Raw genomic sequence first — 11666 nt, 5'->3', positions numbered from 1 at the left:
AAAGCATTTGGGTCAGTTTTCCACCAGTCCTGCCCATCTTTTTGTGATGCAATGCTATTTGTTTGTCCCACCAGCACTCCCCTCCCTGACTGATGGAAGTGTCCTTCAAGTTATGTGGGTGAAACATTACCCAGTAGTCCAGTGCTAAAACTGGGGTAGAAAAGGGCTCCAGTCCTGCCTGTGTGCTGAGAAACACGGGTGATGTTGGCCATGGAACCATTTTTTTTTGTTGTGCCCAGTGACAGAGACTACATTTGACACAGCATCATATTTCCTTATTTTCATCATATTTATTATTTTATTGTCAGTGGCTCATAACCCACTAACGTCAGCTGGGTTTTATTCTCACACCACACACACCTGCTAACACACAGTTCCTCTTCACTCAGATATATTTTATTTTAAATAACCAGAACAAACCAGGATGTCCATTCAAAGATCTGTTCTTTACTAACAGAGCTAAAGACAAGGGCCTGCAGCATGGTACAAGCATGTATAAGGTTTGCATATTCCATGTTCCAACAAACAGCTGGAATTAGGTTCTGATGAGCTTTGTTTATCATTGTTAATGGCTGCCCCTGATTCTCTATCCATAACCTGATATTAAATACCCTAAAAAATATTTTCCTAGGCTGAGGTATGAAAAGACTCATGGAATCTAAGATGTTTACTATAAGCTTTTTAGGAAGTTAACAACGCTGTCCAATCCCTTTTTCCCAGATGGAAATGACACACCACAATAATCAAATAGGCTTATGATCCCATGGAATCCATCTTCCAGGTGGTACCAGGTCACTGGGACCCCGTTGTCCTCCAGCCTCTTCTTGTACAACAAGCCATCGTCCCTCAGCACGTCGTACTCGCAGGTCAGGATGAAAGATTCTGGCAGCTGGTGAACAACGGAGTCTTCAGCCAGCAGCGGGCACAGGTTGGGCTCACAGAATCTCTTCACTGTCTCATAAACCTCAGCTATAAAATCAGTGGGACTAAGTGGCTTCACACCTCTGACCTTAAATTCCTCTGGAATATTGTCTGGACTCACCCACTTCCTATACTTCAGCCTCATGTCTGGAGGAATATGAGAGCCCTCCAAGACCTCTTGCATGTGCAGTGCATCCCCATTGAGGTACAGCAAAGCAAAGAAAGCAGCACGTTCCCGGAACAGCAGAGGGACTCCCCGGTTCTGTTGGTAGGACGGTAAATTGAAGTCCAGCGCCTGAAGGCCGGGGTAGAGCAGGATCTGAGCTCGCAGCCTGGGGAGGTCTGACCTGCCTGCCAGGCTCTGGCTGACAGCAGCTGCCAGGTTGCCCCCGGCACTGTCCCCGCAGACGGTGACGCGGGCGGGATCCACGGCAAAGTGCTGCAGGTGCTGCAGGAAATGCAGCGTGGCGCTGAGACAGTCCTCGTAGGCAGCGGGGTATTTGTGCTCAGGGGCTAAACGGTACCTGGGACACAGGGACAAGAGGAAAGAAATGTCAGCAGTAGTAACCAGGAAATGGTCTCCTAAGCTGTTCCTCAGCCCTATCATTTTGGGGTGCTCTGGCTCTAGGTTTGGATTTTCAGTGCCTCCAAAGAGCTGCTCCTCCTTTTGGGATTGCAATAAGCTGTAAATGGTGAGTTCAGTCACAAGGATTCACTGAAGTAGGATTGTCTCTGATTAATGATCTGAACAAGGAATTGTACAGTTCTCAGTGATGGTGAAAACTCCCTCTGTACTCCTGACGACTTTATTTAATATTTTTGTGCGTCTGCTTCCTAAGTGTAAAATAGGAGTATTTCAATGTGATTATTTTCTTTTTCCATAGCTCCCAGTTGCTTGGGGCATCTTTTTACATGTCCATATGTTCAGCACAAGTGGAAGATTTTTTCACCTAAGCTTTTAACTGGCTTTTATAGACCTCCTTAGTATTCCAAATATTTCCATTTATATCTTTTAGGAGTATCTCTGGGCACGAATAAGTAAGGGCTGTGAAATCTCTGTTATCCCTATTTTTCTCTTTATGGACTTGACTGAATCCCATAGAAATTTCTGTGCCAAAAAAGAACATCTCCAACACCAGGGCAGCTCTGCTGTGTCCCACAGCAACAATAATCTCCCAACTACAGAAGTGGGTAGTGTTCACTTACTGCACAGACACCACCACCGAGTCACTCTCCCTGGAGAGGTAGCGACACACCTTTTCATAGGTATCTGTGAAAGAAATATTGTTGTTAGTGCTTTGCTATTTCCCTCAGCTTTGAGACAGCCATAAAGAATGCCCATTCCAGAAAGCTTCAGACTTCATCCCAAATCACATGCTGAAACCACATCTTATTTCAGTCTTCTAAAAGGATGAGAATATTCCTTCTTACACTACTACAGTTCCTCCAGGAAATATCTTACCAAGGCTTCCAAACACCCAGCCTCCTCCATGAAAGAAGAGGATGCCTTTCCTTGGTCCATCCGAGGTAGCTTTAGGCTGATAAACCCTCACAGGTACTTTGTTAAACTGCAGATCCTGGATAAAGAGCTTTGGATCCAACCCTAGTTTCCGTCCCTGTCGCACGTATCGGCCAAAAGTGATTTGGCTGCAAAGCCCAGTCTTCTCCAAAATCCTTCCCTGTTAAAGTAAAAGACATTAAGGCATCTTTAAAACTCTGGAGTTAGCCAGTGTATAAAAACTCTGCATTGTACTTACGTTAAACTTATTTGGGGGAAATTTTAAAGAAACACGGAACTCTGATTTGGAACTGAAACAATTTTCCCAAGTTCTCACATCCTGCAGACTGCAGAAAAATTTACTTGCACTACTCAAATCCAAGGTCACATCAGAAATTTTGTAAAGATCAGCCAAACTGGTTGTCTCAGAGAACATATTTCAATCATCAGGATTGCCCTGCACACATTTGTGGTTATTCTTGCTTCATTTATACTTGATAACAACAATGAAATACCGTATGTAGAAACAATTCTTCATTGCTGAAACTAATATTCATGAATTAGACTCAGTGAATTTGCAAATCTAAAGTGCCGAGCTGTGTTGTGCAAGTTAGTTACTGCCTTTTATTCACACAACAGATCTACTGAGCAAAATGAAGTTGCTTCCCTTCCCAATGCTCTTGCAAGCATGAATATAAATCCGAAGCAATAACAAGAACCAACAAGAAGCTGGGAATCAAACAGTTACCATTCACTGGCTGAACAATATCCCTCTTTTTAATGCCCAGTGAGTCTGTCCTGTCACCTGCTAGTGGGGTTCGGGATTGCTGGGCAGCTTCGTCAGTAAATTTAATTTAAAAAGGATGTAAATGGTTTAAGAATCTGTGTGGAGGAAAACCAAGCCTGTGTGATAGTAGGGATAATGTTTGTGGCTCAAGGAGTGACAAAACGGAAGATTTTAAGAAATTCAAAGACAGCAAGTAACAGAGACAGAGCTGAGGAGGGCTCTAATGCCGTTTATGCAACGCCGCCGAAGGGAGACCAGGGATTAAGTAAAGCAGCCCTAACCGGATTGTGTGCCATAAATGTCAGCCGCAGCAGGAGCAGCTGAAGGGCCGCAGCTTTCCTTGTGCAAGGTGATTCCGCCTGAAGGTGTGGGCAGTTATCAGGCAAAACACCAGCCCAGCCCCGAATTCGGGACTGCCACCAGCCGGCCGCAATCTCCGCTAACATGCCCCAGCACGTTCCTGAACCGGGAGCGGGGTTTGCCCGCGACATGGGCAGTGCCCCCCGCAGCAGCCCGGCCGGGGGTACCCGGGACAGCATCCTGGACAGGGGGATGCCCGGGGCAGTGTCCGCACCAGCGTGTCCGGGGCAGCATCCTCGACCGGGGGATGCCCGCGGCAGTGTCCGCACCAGCGTGTCCGGGGCAGAATCCTGGACCGGGGGATGCCCGGGGCAGTGTCCGCACCAGCGTGTCCGGGGCAGCATCCTGGACCGGGGGATGCCCGGGGCAGTGTCCGCACCAGCGTGTCCGGGGCAGCATCCTCGACCGGGGGATATCGGGGGCAGTGTCCGGATCGGTGGCTACCCCGGGGCACAACCCGATCGCGGGTACTCCCCGCATCCCCTCCCCGTGATGCGGCACCGCCAGCATCCCACGGGGACAGCGGGGACACGCGGATCCCGCCCCCGGCTCCCCGTGTTTGTACAACCGCTGCCCCCCCAGCCCGCGGCTCCCCCCGAGCGCCCCTCGCCCCCCGCACCGCCACTCACCAGCGCGGCGGTGCCCAGCAGCACGGTCAGCACCAGGCGCAGCTTGGCCGGCTGGTTCACCCCGGGCGGGATGTCGTAGCCGGGCAGGCCGAGCAGCACCGCGGCCGCCGCCAGCGCCGCCAGGGGCAGGAGCAGCAGCAGCAGCGCGGGCAGCAGCGCCATGGCCCGGCCGCGGCCCTGCGCGGCTCCCCCGGCAGCGCTGGGCAGAGCCGCGGGCCCGTCACGGGCCGAGTGCGGCCGCTCCGCAAAGCCGGCGCAGGGGTCATGGTGCGGGCGGCCGGGGGGAGCCGCGCGGAGCGGCCGGAGGTGCCGGCCGGGTAATCTCAGTTCAAGGAGGCCCGGCGTGACCTGCGCGCGGTACCGGGGAACGGACGGGCCCGGCGCCGCCTCCCGCCGCCCCGGCGCTGGCACGGCCCCGCCGCCCGGCCGCCTCAGCGCCGCTGTCCGCGGTTCTCTGCGGGAGGGGAAAGCGAGGGCTGGCTGCCCGCGCTCAGGGAAGGGCTGCCCTTGCGCAGGGAAAGCTAAGGGAAGTCAGCGTTTGTTTGTGTAAAATGTTCTGGGTTTCTCAGCCTTGTAGGATTTTTCCCCTTTTTTTCCCCTGAGGATTTCCTTAGGACGAGGAGCAGTGGCCATAAACTAAAATGCAATCTCAATATGCAGAAGAACTTCTTTACACTGAGGGTGAAAGAGCACTGGCACAGTGCCCACGTAGGGTGTGGAGTTTCCCTCTCTGGAGACATTCCAAGCACATGTGGATGTGTTCCTGCATCGCCTGCTCCAGGTGACGCTGTCTTGGAGGGGGATTGCACTGAATGATCTCCAGAGATCACCCCCAACCCTTGCAATTCTGTGATTTCCATGTCCTCAGTCTGGCTGCTCTGAGTGTGCTCGCTGCTGTTCTTGCTTTCATCAGCAGGGTGTAATGAAGCATCGTGTCAGGGAAAACATTGTCTCATCCTGTAAATAAAACTCAAGCCATGGAGAAAGCACAAATTGACAGATTCTAGCACAGAATCACAGCACAGATTCTGCAGAAATAATACTGGGGGACACCCTTTGGAAGAACATGAAAACGTTTTGCTTCATATTCTCTCTCTTCAGTACACACACACCAAGAGCCCAGTTCACTGATCCTTCCTGCCTTTCTAAAACCTGATGTCAGCATTTCCTCTCAACACTATATTCTGCCAGCGGTGGGCACAGTGGAGACTTTCCAAAATTAGAAAGGATTCTGTAGAGCTACAATTATATCAAGATCAGAGCAGCCCTCATTTGCTTATTTGCTATCCAGCTAGGTGTCCCCCATCAACTCTGGCTTTGCACTGCTACTTTTGCAGTCATGGAATATTTGCTTACTCTCCTCACTGAGATCTTGATCTCTGCCTGCTTGTCTGGAGTTTTCCCTCCAGCTCACCGATCTACCTAGCTTAAACTTTTTAGCTAAATTAAGTCATGTTTTGCAGCTCATCAAATGGACATCACTAATAACTTGGCTGTAGTGAACAACATTTAATCCAAATCATTCCACATAGATTATTTATATAGAAGTAAATAATTTAGTAATTAGAGACAAGGAATCAATCAGATACCAATTTGAAGAAAACCCAGCACATAGAAAAATTGTAAAGATTGAGCTGTCAGGAGTCTCACAAGGAAAAGATCTGTGTTAATTTGAAGTTCATGGATATCAGAATTAGTATTTTACACATCAAAAGGTGTCACATTCTTGCTGACCTACCTGAGGTGTGACAGCATAAGTAGAGACATTAGTGGGAGAAGCACAACAAGAGAAAGTTCTTTTTACAGGCCTTTTATAAATGCAACAACCCTGTCCAATCCCCTTTTCCCAGATGGAAATGTCAAACCAGGATAATCAAACAGGTTTACGATTCCATGGATCCCATCTTCCAGGTGGTACCAGGTCACTGGGACCCCGTTGTCCTCCAGCCTCTTCTTGTACAACAAGCCATCGTCCCTCAGCACGTCGTACTCGCAGGTCAGGATGAAAGTTTCTGGCAGCTGCCGAATATTTTCGTCTTCAGCAAACAGGGGGCACAGCGTGGGCTTACAGATTCTTTTCAATTTCTCAAAAACTTCAGGCTTGAATTCACGGGGCTTGTGTGGTTTGTAGCCTCTGACCTTAAATTCCTCAGGGATGTTGTCTGCATTCACCCACTTCCTGTACTTCAGCCTCAAGTCTAGAGGAACATGAGAGCCCTCCAAGACCTCCTCCAGATTTGATGCGTCGCCTTGTACATACAGCAAAGAAGAGTAAACAGCTTGTTCCTGGAACAGCAGAGGGACTCCCCGGTTCTGTTGGTAGGACGGTAAATTGAAGTCCAGCGCCTGAAGGCCGGGGTAGAGCAGGATCTGAGCTCGCAGCCTGGGGAGGTCTGACCTGCCTGCCAGGCTCTGGCTGACAGCAGCTGCCAGGTTGCCCCCGGCACTGTCCCCGCAGACGGTGACGCGGGCGGGATCCACGGCAAAGTGCTGCAGGTGCTGCAGGAAATGCAGCGTGGCGCTGAGACAGTCCTCGTAGGCAGCGGGGTATTTGTGCTCAGGGGCTAAACGGTACCTGGGACACAGACAGAGACAGCAAAAGTAACAGAAGGAAATGTTATAAGTGTAAATACAAAATTTGTACAGCATCCTGCTTTTCCCTGTGTTGGAGTTATTTTTCCCTCAGAAAAAAACCCATGAAGGTATTTTTATCTACCAAACAGGTATTTATCCAATGAGTCATCACAGAGAAGTGATAGCCATAGGATGGAGCTGCAACTATGACATAGCATAGTTGGGATATTCCCAGAGCAGCCCTGATCACAAATTAAATGATGTAACTTCGTTTTTCTCTTCTGGTGTAGACTGCATCTGGGTTGTGGATTAAGTAATTTAATCAATCTGCTCCTCACCTTTACTTAGGATATTTAATTTTTAGAATTATTTTTTCTTTATTTAAGTAACTGGGACTGTTATATTTTTCAGTATTACTAGTATTAGTCGTACTAATTAGTAGTATTATTACTAACTAGCATTTGATTTTTACTGTTAGAAAGGTCCTTGAAATTCTCAAGGTAATTACACCTATTTAAATGCATCACTGAATCATCACCTTCCAAGTCGGTTTATTGATCATTTCTCAACACATTGGAACTCTCCTCTGAAAAGCATGCCTTGGTTTTGTGTGGTGCCAGCATAGCTCTATGTTGGGAGACACATGGACCTTACTGTGGGCTGTGTCTGTGCTGTCAGCTGATGGAGCAGGGAGAGAAATTAAAACAGCCCCCTTGAAAGTCTGTCTGGACCCCCAAAGTCCTGGGGAAAATAGAAAATGCTGAGCTGGGAGGGACCCATGAGGATCATGGAGTCCAGCTGCCAAAAAGGAACATTCCCACCTGCTGCTCATCCCTGCAGTGCTGAGAAGCAACAAGAGGCAAAAAGGCTTCTGTGGGGCCTCCGGTTGTAACTCACCCCACGGACACCACCAGTGAGTCGCTCTCCTCGGCCAGGTACTGGCAGACCCTTTCGTGGGAATCTGAAACACATCCAAGGATGTTGTGCTGCCCACAAACCATCCAGCTCCCCTCGTCCCTCTCCCCCTGCCCACGCCTCCCTTCACAGCGCAGGGTGGGAAAGCCCAGCCAGAGTTCAGCCTTCCTGCAGTTGGGTATTATATCGTTTTTCTAATTAATTTTAATTATTGTTTTAATTAATCATAACCAGTATATTAATTATAAGCAGCGTGCTAGTCTTAAATCACTTTTAGGCAGCATGTAACTAAGAATACTGACAGTGTTCTGACACTTAACACAGACTGTCATTGGTGACTTGATCGGGAAAATCACTGAAACTTTGAAAACTTTTGCCAAACTAACCCTGATACGCTTCAGAGAACAAGGCTTGGGAGAGGGTGTGTATCGCTGAAATTGGATACAAGAAGGGCAGAATTTGTGGACTGCAAGGACATTTTGTAGAAACCAGGATATAAAGAAGCAGCCAACAAAAGGCTCAGTATATGTGTGTTGGAAAGTCCCTACCAGAGGGAAGATAGTACTAAATACTAAATAAATACTAAATAATAAATAAATTATAAACAAATAATAAATAAATAAATAATGAACAAATAATAAATAAATAAATAACAAATAATAAATAAATAAATAATAAACAAATAAATAAATAATACCAAATAATTACTAAATAAATACTAAATACTAAAAAATACTAAGGAGGATAGGATACCAATTTATGAAGGAGAATTAAGCAATTTAGAACCAACGGGCATTAATGCCTTTGCTCGCCAAGAAGTTTACAAACAGGTGAAAAACTTTCAGCGACTGTGTGGAGGCCGGAATTGCGCCGGCCACACACACACACGGTGGCCGCCGTGCCCCAAGGACGGTGCCGGGGGTGTCGCGGCGGCAGAGCCGGGGCCGTACCGATGCTGCAGCAGATCCAGCCGCCGCCGTGGAACAGCAGCACGGCAGCGCGGGGCCGCGCCGGCGGCCAGCGGGGCCGGTACAGCCGCACCGGGACCCGCCCGAACCGAGCGTCCTCCTGCCGCACCCCCGGCGCCGGGCCCGGCCTCCACGCGGAGAGCACGAGGCGCTTGATGGCCAGGCTGCTGCACAGCTCCATCTTCTCCAAAATCCTGCCCTGTTGGGAGAGGGAGGAACAGCCGGGGTGAGCTGAGGTGAGGCGGCGCGCGCGGGAAGCCCTGAGGGGGGAACCGAGTGAGGGGGAAACTGCGTGAGGGAGAAACTGCGTGAGGGAGAAACTGCGTGAGGGGGAAACTGCGTGAGGGGGAAACTGCGTGAGGAGAAACTGCGTGAGGGGGAAACTGCGTGAGGGGGAAACTGCGTGAGGGGGAAACTGCGTGAGGGGGAAACTGCGTGAGGAGAAACTGCGTGAGGGGGAAACTGCGTGAGGGAGAAACTGCGTGAGGGGGAAACTGCGTGAGGAGAAACCGCCCGAGGAGCAGCTGGTGAGGGGCAAATGGTGAGGGGCATCAGGAGAAGGGCAACTGGTGAGGGGTAACTGGTGAGGGGCATTAGGAAAAGGGCAACTGGTGAGGGGCATTAGGAAAAGGGTAACTGGTGAGGGGCATTAGGAAAAGGGCAACTGGTGAGGGGTAACTGGTGAGAGGCATCAGGAGAAAGGTGACTGGTGAGGGGCATCAGGAAAAGGGCAACTGGTGAGGGGTAACTGGTGAGGGGCATTAGGAAAAGGGCAATGGTGAGGGGTAACTGGTGAGGGGCACCTGGAAAAGGAAAATTAGTGAGGGGCAACTAGTGAGAGGAACCAGGAGAACGGCAACTGGTGAGGGGTAACTGGTGAGGAGTAGCTGGTGAGGGGCACCTTGAGAAGGGAAATTGATAAAGGGACAGCTGGTGAGGGGTAACTGGTGAGGGGTAGCTGAAAAAGGGAAATTGGTGAGGGGCAACTAGTGAGAGGAACCAGGAGAAGGGCAACTGGTGAGGGGCAACTGGTGAGGGGTAACTGGTGAGGGGTAGCTGGTGAGGGGTAGCTGGTGAGGGACACCTGGAGAAGGGCAATTGGTAAAGGGGCAGCTGGTGAAGGAGGCCTTGCCAGTGCTCCCAAGTGTCTCTTATCCCTCTAAGGTTTCTGGGGTTTCTGTTTTTGTCTTCTTAAAAAGCATCCAGTCCCCCATTACTGGTACTTCTCTTACCCAGCCTTCCATGTTACTGGAAAGCCCCAAGAGTGGCCTAAAAACATCATGTGTGCTCAGCTAAAGTGGAAATCAAAGCAATCTCACTTTTTATAAATATTTAATTTTAAATTTAATTAAGGGAGCTCAGCTGATAAAACTTGAGCTCTTATGCTTGACTTAATCCTTATGTAATAGGGAAAAATCTGACTGAGGTCTAACAGAAATGATTTTCCAAAAACTGTCCTCTCAAGTCAGCCCCCAGAAAAGAAAAGCCATCATTTAAGCCTTGATGGAGCTGGCAGGATTCTGGTATTTCCACATACAACAAAATTAACATCTAACAACATTTCTGGCAGAAGTCACAGCAGATTTACTCACCAGAGTAAATACAACAATCAAAACAGCAACAATAAATCGAAGTTTTCCAGGACTGCTCACTCCAGGAGGGATGCTGCAATTGGCGAACTCAGTTCGAATTGTTGTTATGATTGCTGATATGAATGAAGCAACAAAAATCACCAGCAGTATCACTGGCAGTAGATGAAAAAATGCCATTTTGCTTATCCAGAGGTGATCCAGAGGTCTTCACACCTCTCTGTGATGTGGCTTTTTCAGGTATCAGCAAGTCCCGGAGCAGTGTCAGTTGCAAGAGATCTCTCAGGTGTTGCTCACTTTAAAGCCCTTGTAAATGTTGTGCAATGTGCCAGTAGTTATCACATTGGAGAAGAGCCACTGTGTTTATTTTCCTGTTTATGGTAATTGTGGGACTGATAAAGGGTCTGGTATTGAATACGGAATTCTTGGATTGTGGATGCTAACAGTGAGTGCTCAGAGACTGAAGCTGAGTCCGGAATGAAGTTCTAGTGTATGACAGAGAGCCAGCAAATGTGGAGATTAAATTATCCCTTGCAACTGATCTTCAGCCACGACACTGGCTTCCTGCATTGTGGGCATGCTTTACGTAGTTTGGAATACATACCGTTAACAGGGACATTCAGAAAAGAAAATGGGAATGAGGGAGGGGTGAAGGCAAAAGATAAGTCACATGCTCTGCAAAAGTAAATGCATCAGTCCTATTTTTGTTGTTAGATTATTTGGGGGCTTGAAGCAACCTGGGCTAGACCACGTGTCCCTGCCCATGGCAGGGTGTTGGGATGAGGTGGGCTTTAATGTTCCTTCTAACTCAAACCATCCTGTGATTGTAGGACTCGATTCAAGCACAAAAAGAAGTTTTTCAGCGTACCTAAATGTTTGATAAATGTAAGAAAACCTTTAAAGCATTTCCCCCATTGTAATTTAAACAGAACCATCAATAGAGTATTTCTGTTGGGAATAGTTGCAGTTCTAAAAGTCAAGTTAACCAATGTGACTTCATTTTCTTGAGTATAAAACACTGGTTACCTTGCCAACAGATATCTTCAGATTGGGAATGTTAAACTCAGGTGCTACATGTAGCACAGAGTACAGGCTGTTATAGAACTGTAGTGTCAGTGTCTTCCTCCTTTGCCAAAACACACACTTCTAGGAAGAATGAAACTGTTAAGTGTAATTGAATAAAATAGGTCAGACCAGATGTTGGCTTAAAATTTTACTGCATCTTTTATATGTACTGAGACAGCAGCACTTGTACTGGACAAGCATCTAGTACAAACAGATGATTAAATTGACAGACTGTGCAGGGACTACTTCAAACAGCATTAAAGAAACTATTCTATCACACTGGCATAATTGCTTATCAACAAATTGTTCTATATTAACTTCTTATATGGAATTTAGAAGCATAAAAGACCACAGAAGTTT

The 11666-nt window shown here is 48.1% G+C and overlaps 2 protein-coding genes across 2 annotated transcripts; both read right to left on the bottom strand.

Moving 5' to 3' along the window:
* Positions 1-279: 279 nt before the first annotated feature.
* On the bottom strand, positions 280-4663 carry LOC134560769 (arylacetamide deacetylase-like 4). The gene is made up of 4 exons (XM_063417085.1): positions 4196-4663; positions 2384-2600; positions 2128-2191; positions 280-1445 (listed from the first exon to the last, which is right to left on the bottom strand). The coding sequence occupies exons 1-4, from the start codon at positions 4355-4357 to the stop codon at positions 671-673; spliced, it is 1218 nt and encodes a 405-aa protein (XP_063273155.1). The 5' UTR covers positions 4358-4663; the 3' UTR covers positions 280-670.
* A 1045-nt stretch (positions 4664-5708) lies between these two features.
* Positions 5709-8954, bottom strand: LOC134560936 (arylacetamide deacetylase-like 3). Its single transcript, XM_063417401.1, has 3 exons — positions 8635-8954; positions 7667-7730; positions 5709-6770 (listed from the first exon to the last, which is right to left on the bottom strand). The coding sequence occupies exons 1-3, from the start codon at positions 8831-8833 to the stop codon at positions 5996-5998; spliced, it is 1038 nt and encodes a 345-aa protein (XP_063273471.1). The 5' UTR covers positions 8834-8954; the 3' UTR covers positions 5709-5995.
* Positions 8955-11666: the final 2712 nt, after the last annotated feature.

The sequence above is a fragment of the Prinia subflava genome, chromosome 21 (genome assembly GCF_021018805.1).
Source record: "Prinia subflava isolate CZ2003 ecotype Zambia chromosome 21, Cam_Psub_1.2, whole genome shotgun sequence".
Classification (NCBI taxonomy): Eukaryota; Metazoa; Chordata; class Aves; order Passeriformes; family Cisticolidae; genus Prinia; species Prinia subflava.
Note: the sequence above shows the minus strand (reverse complement) of the source record. Positions and strands in the feature narration are given on the sequence as shown.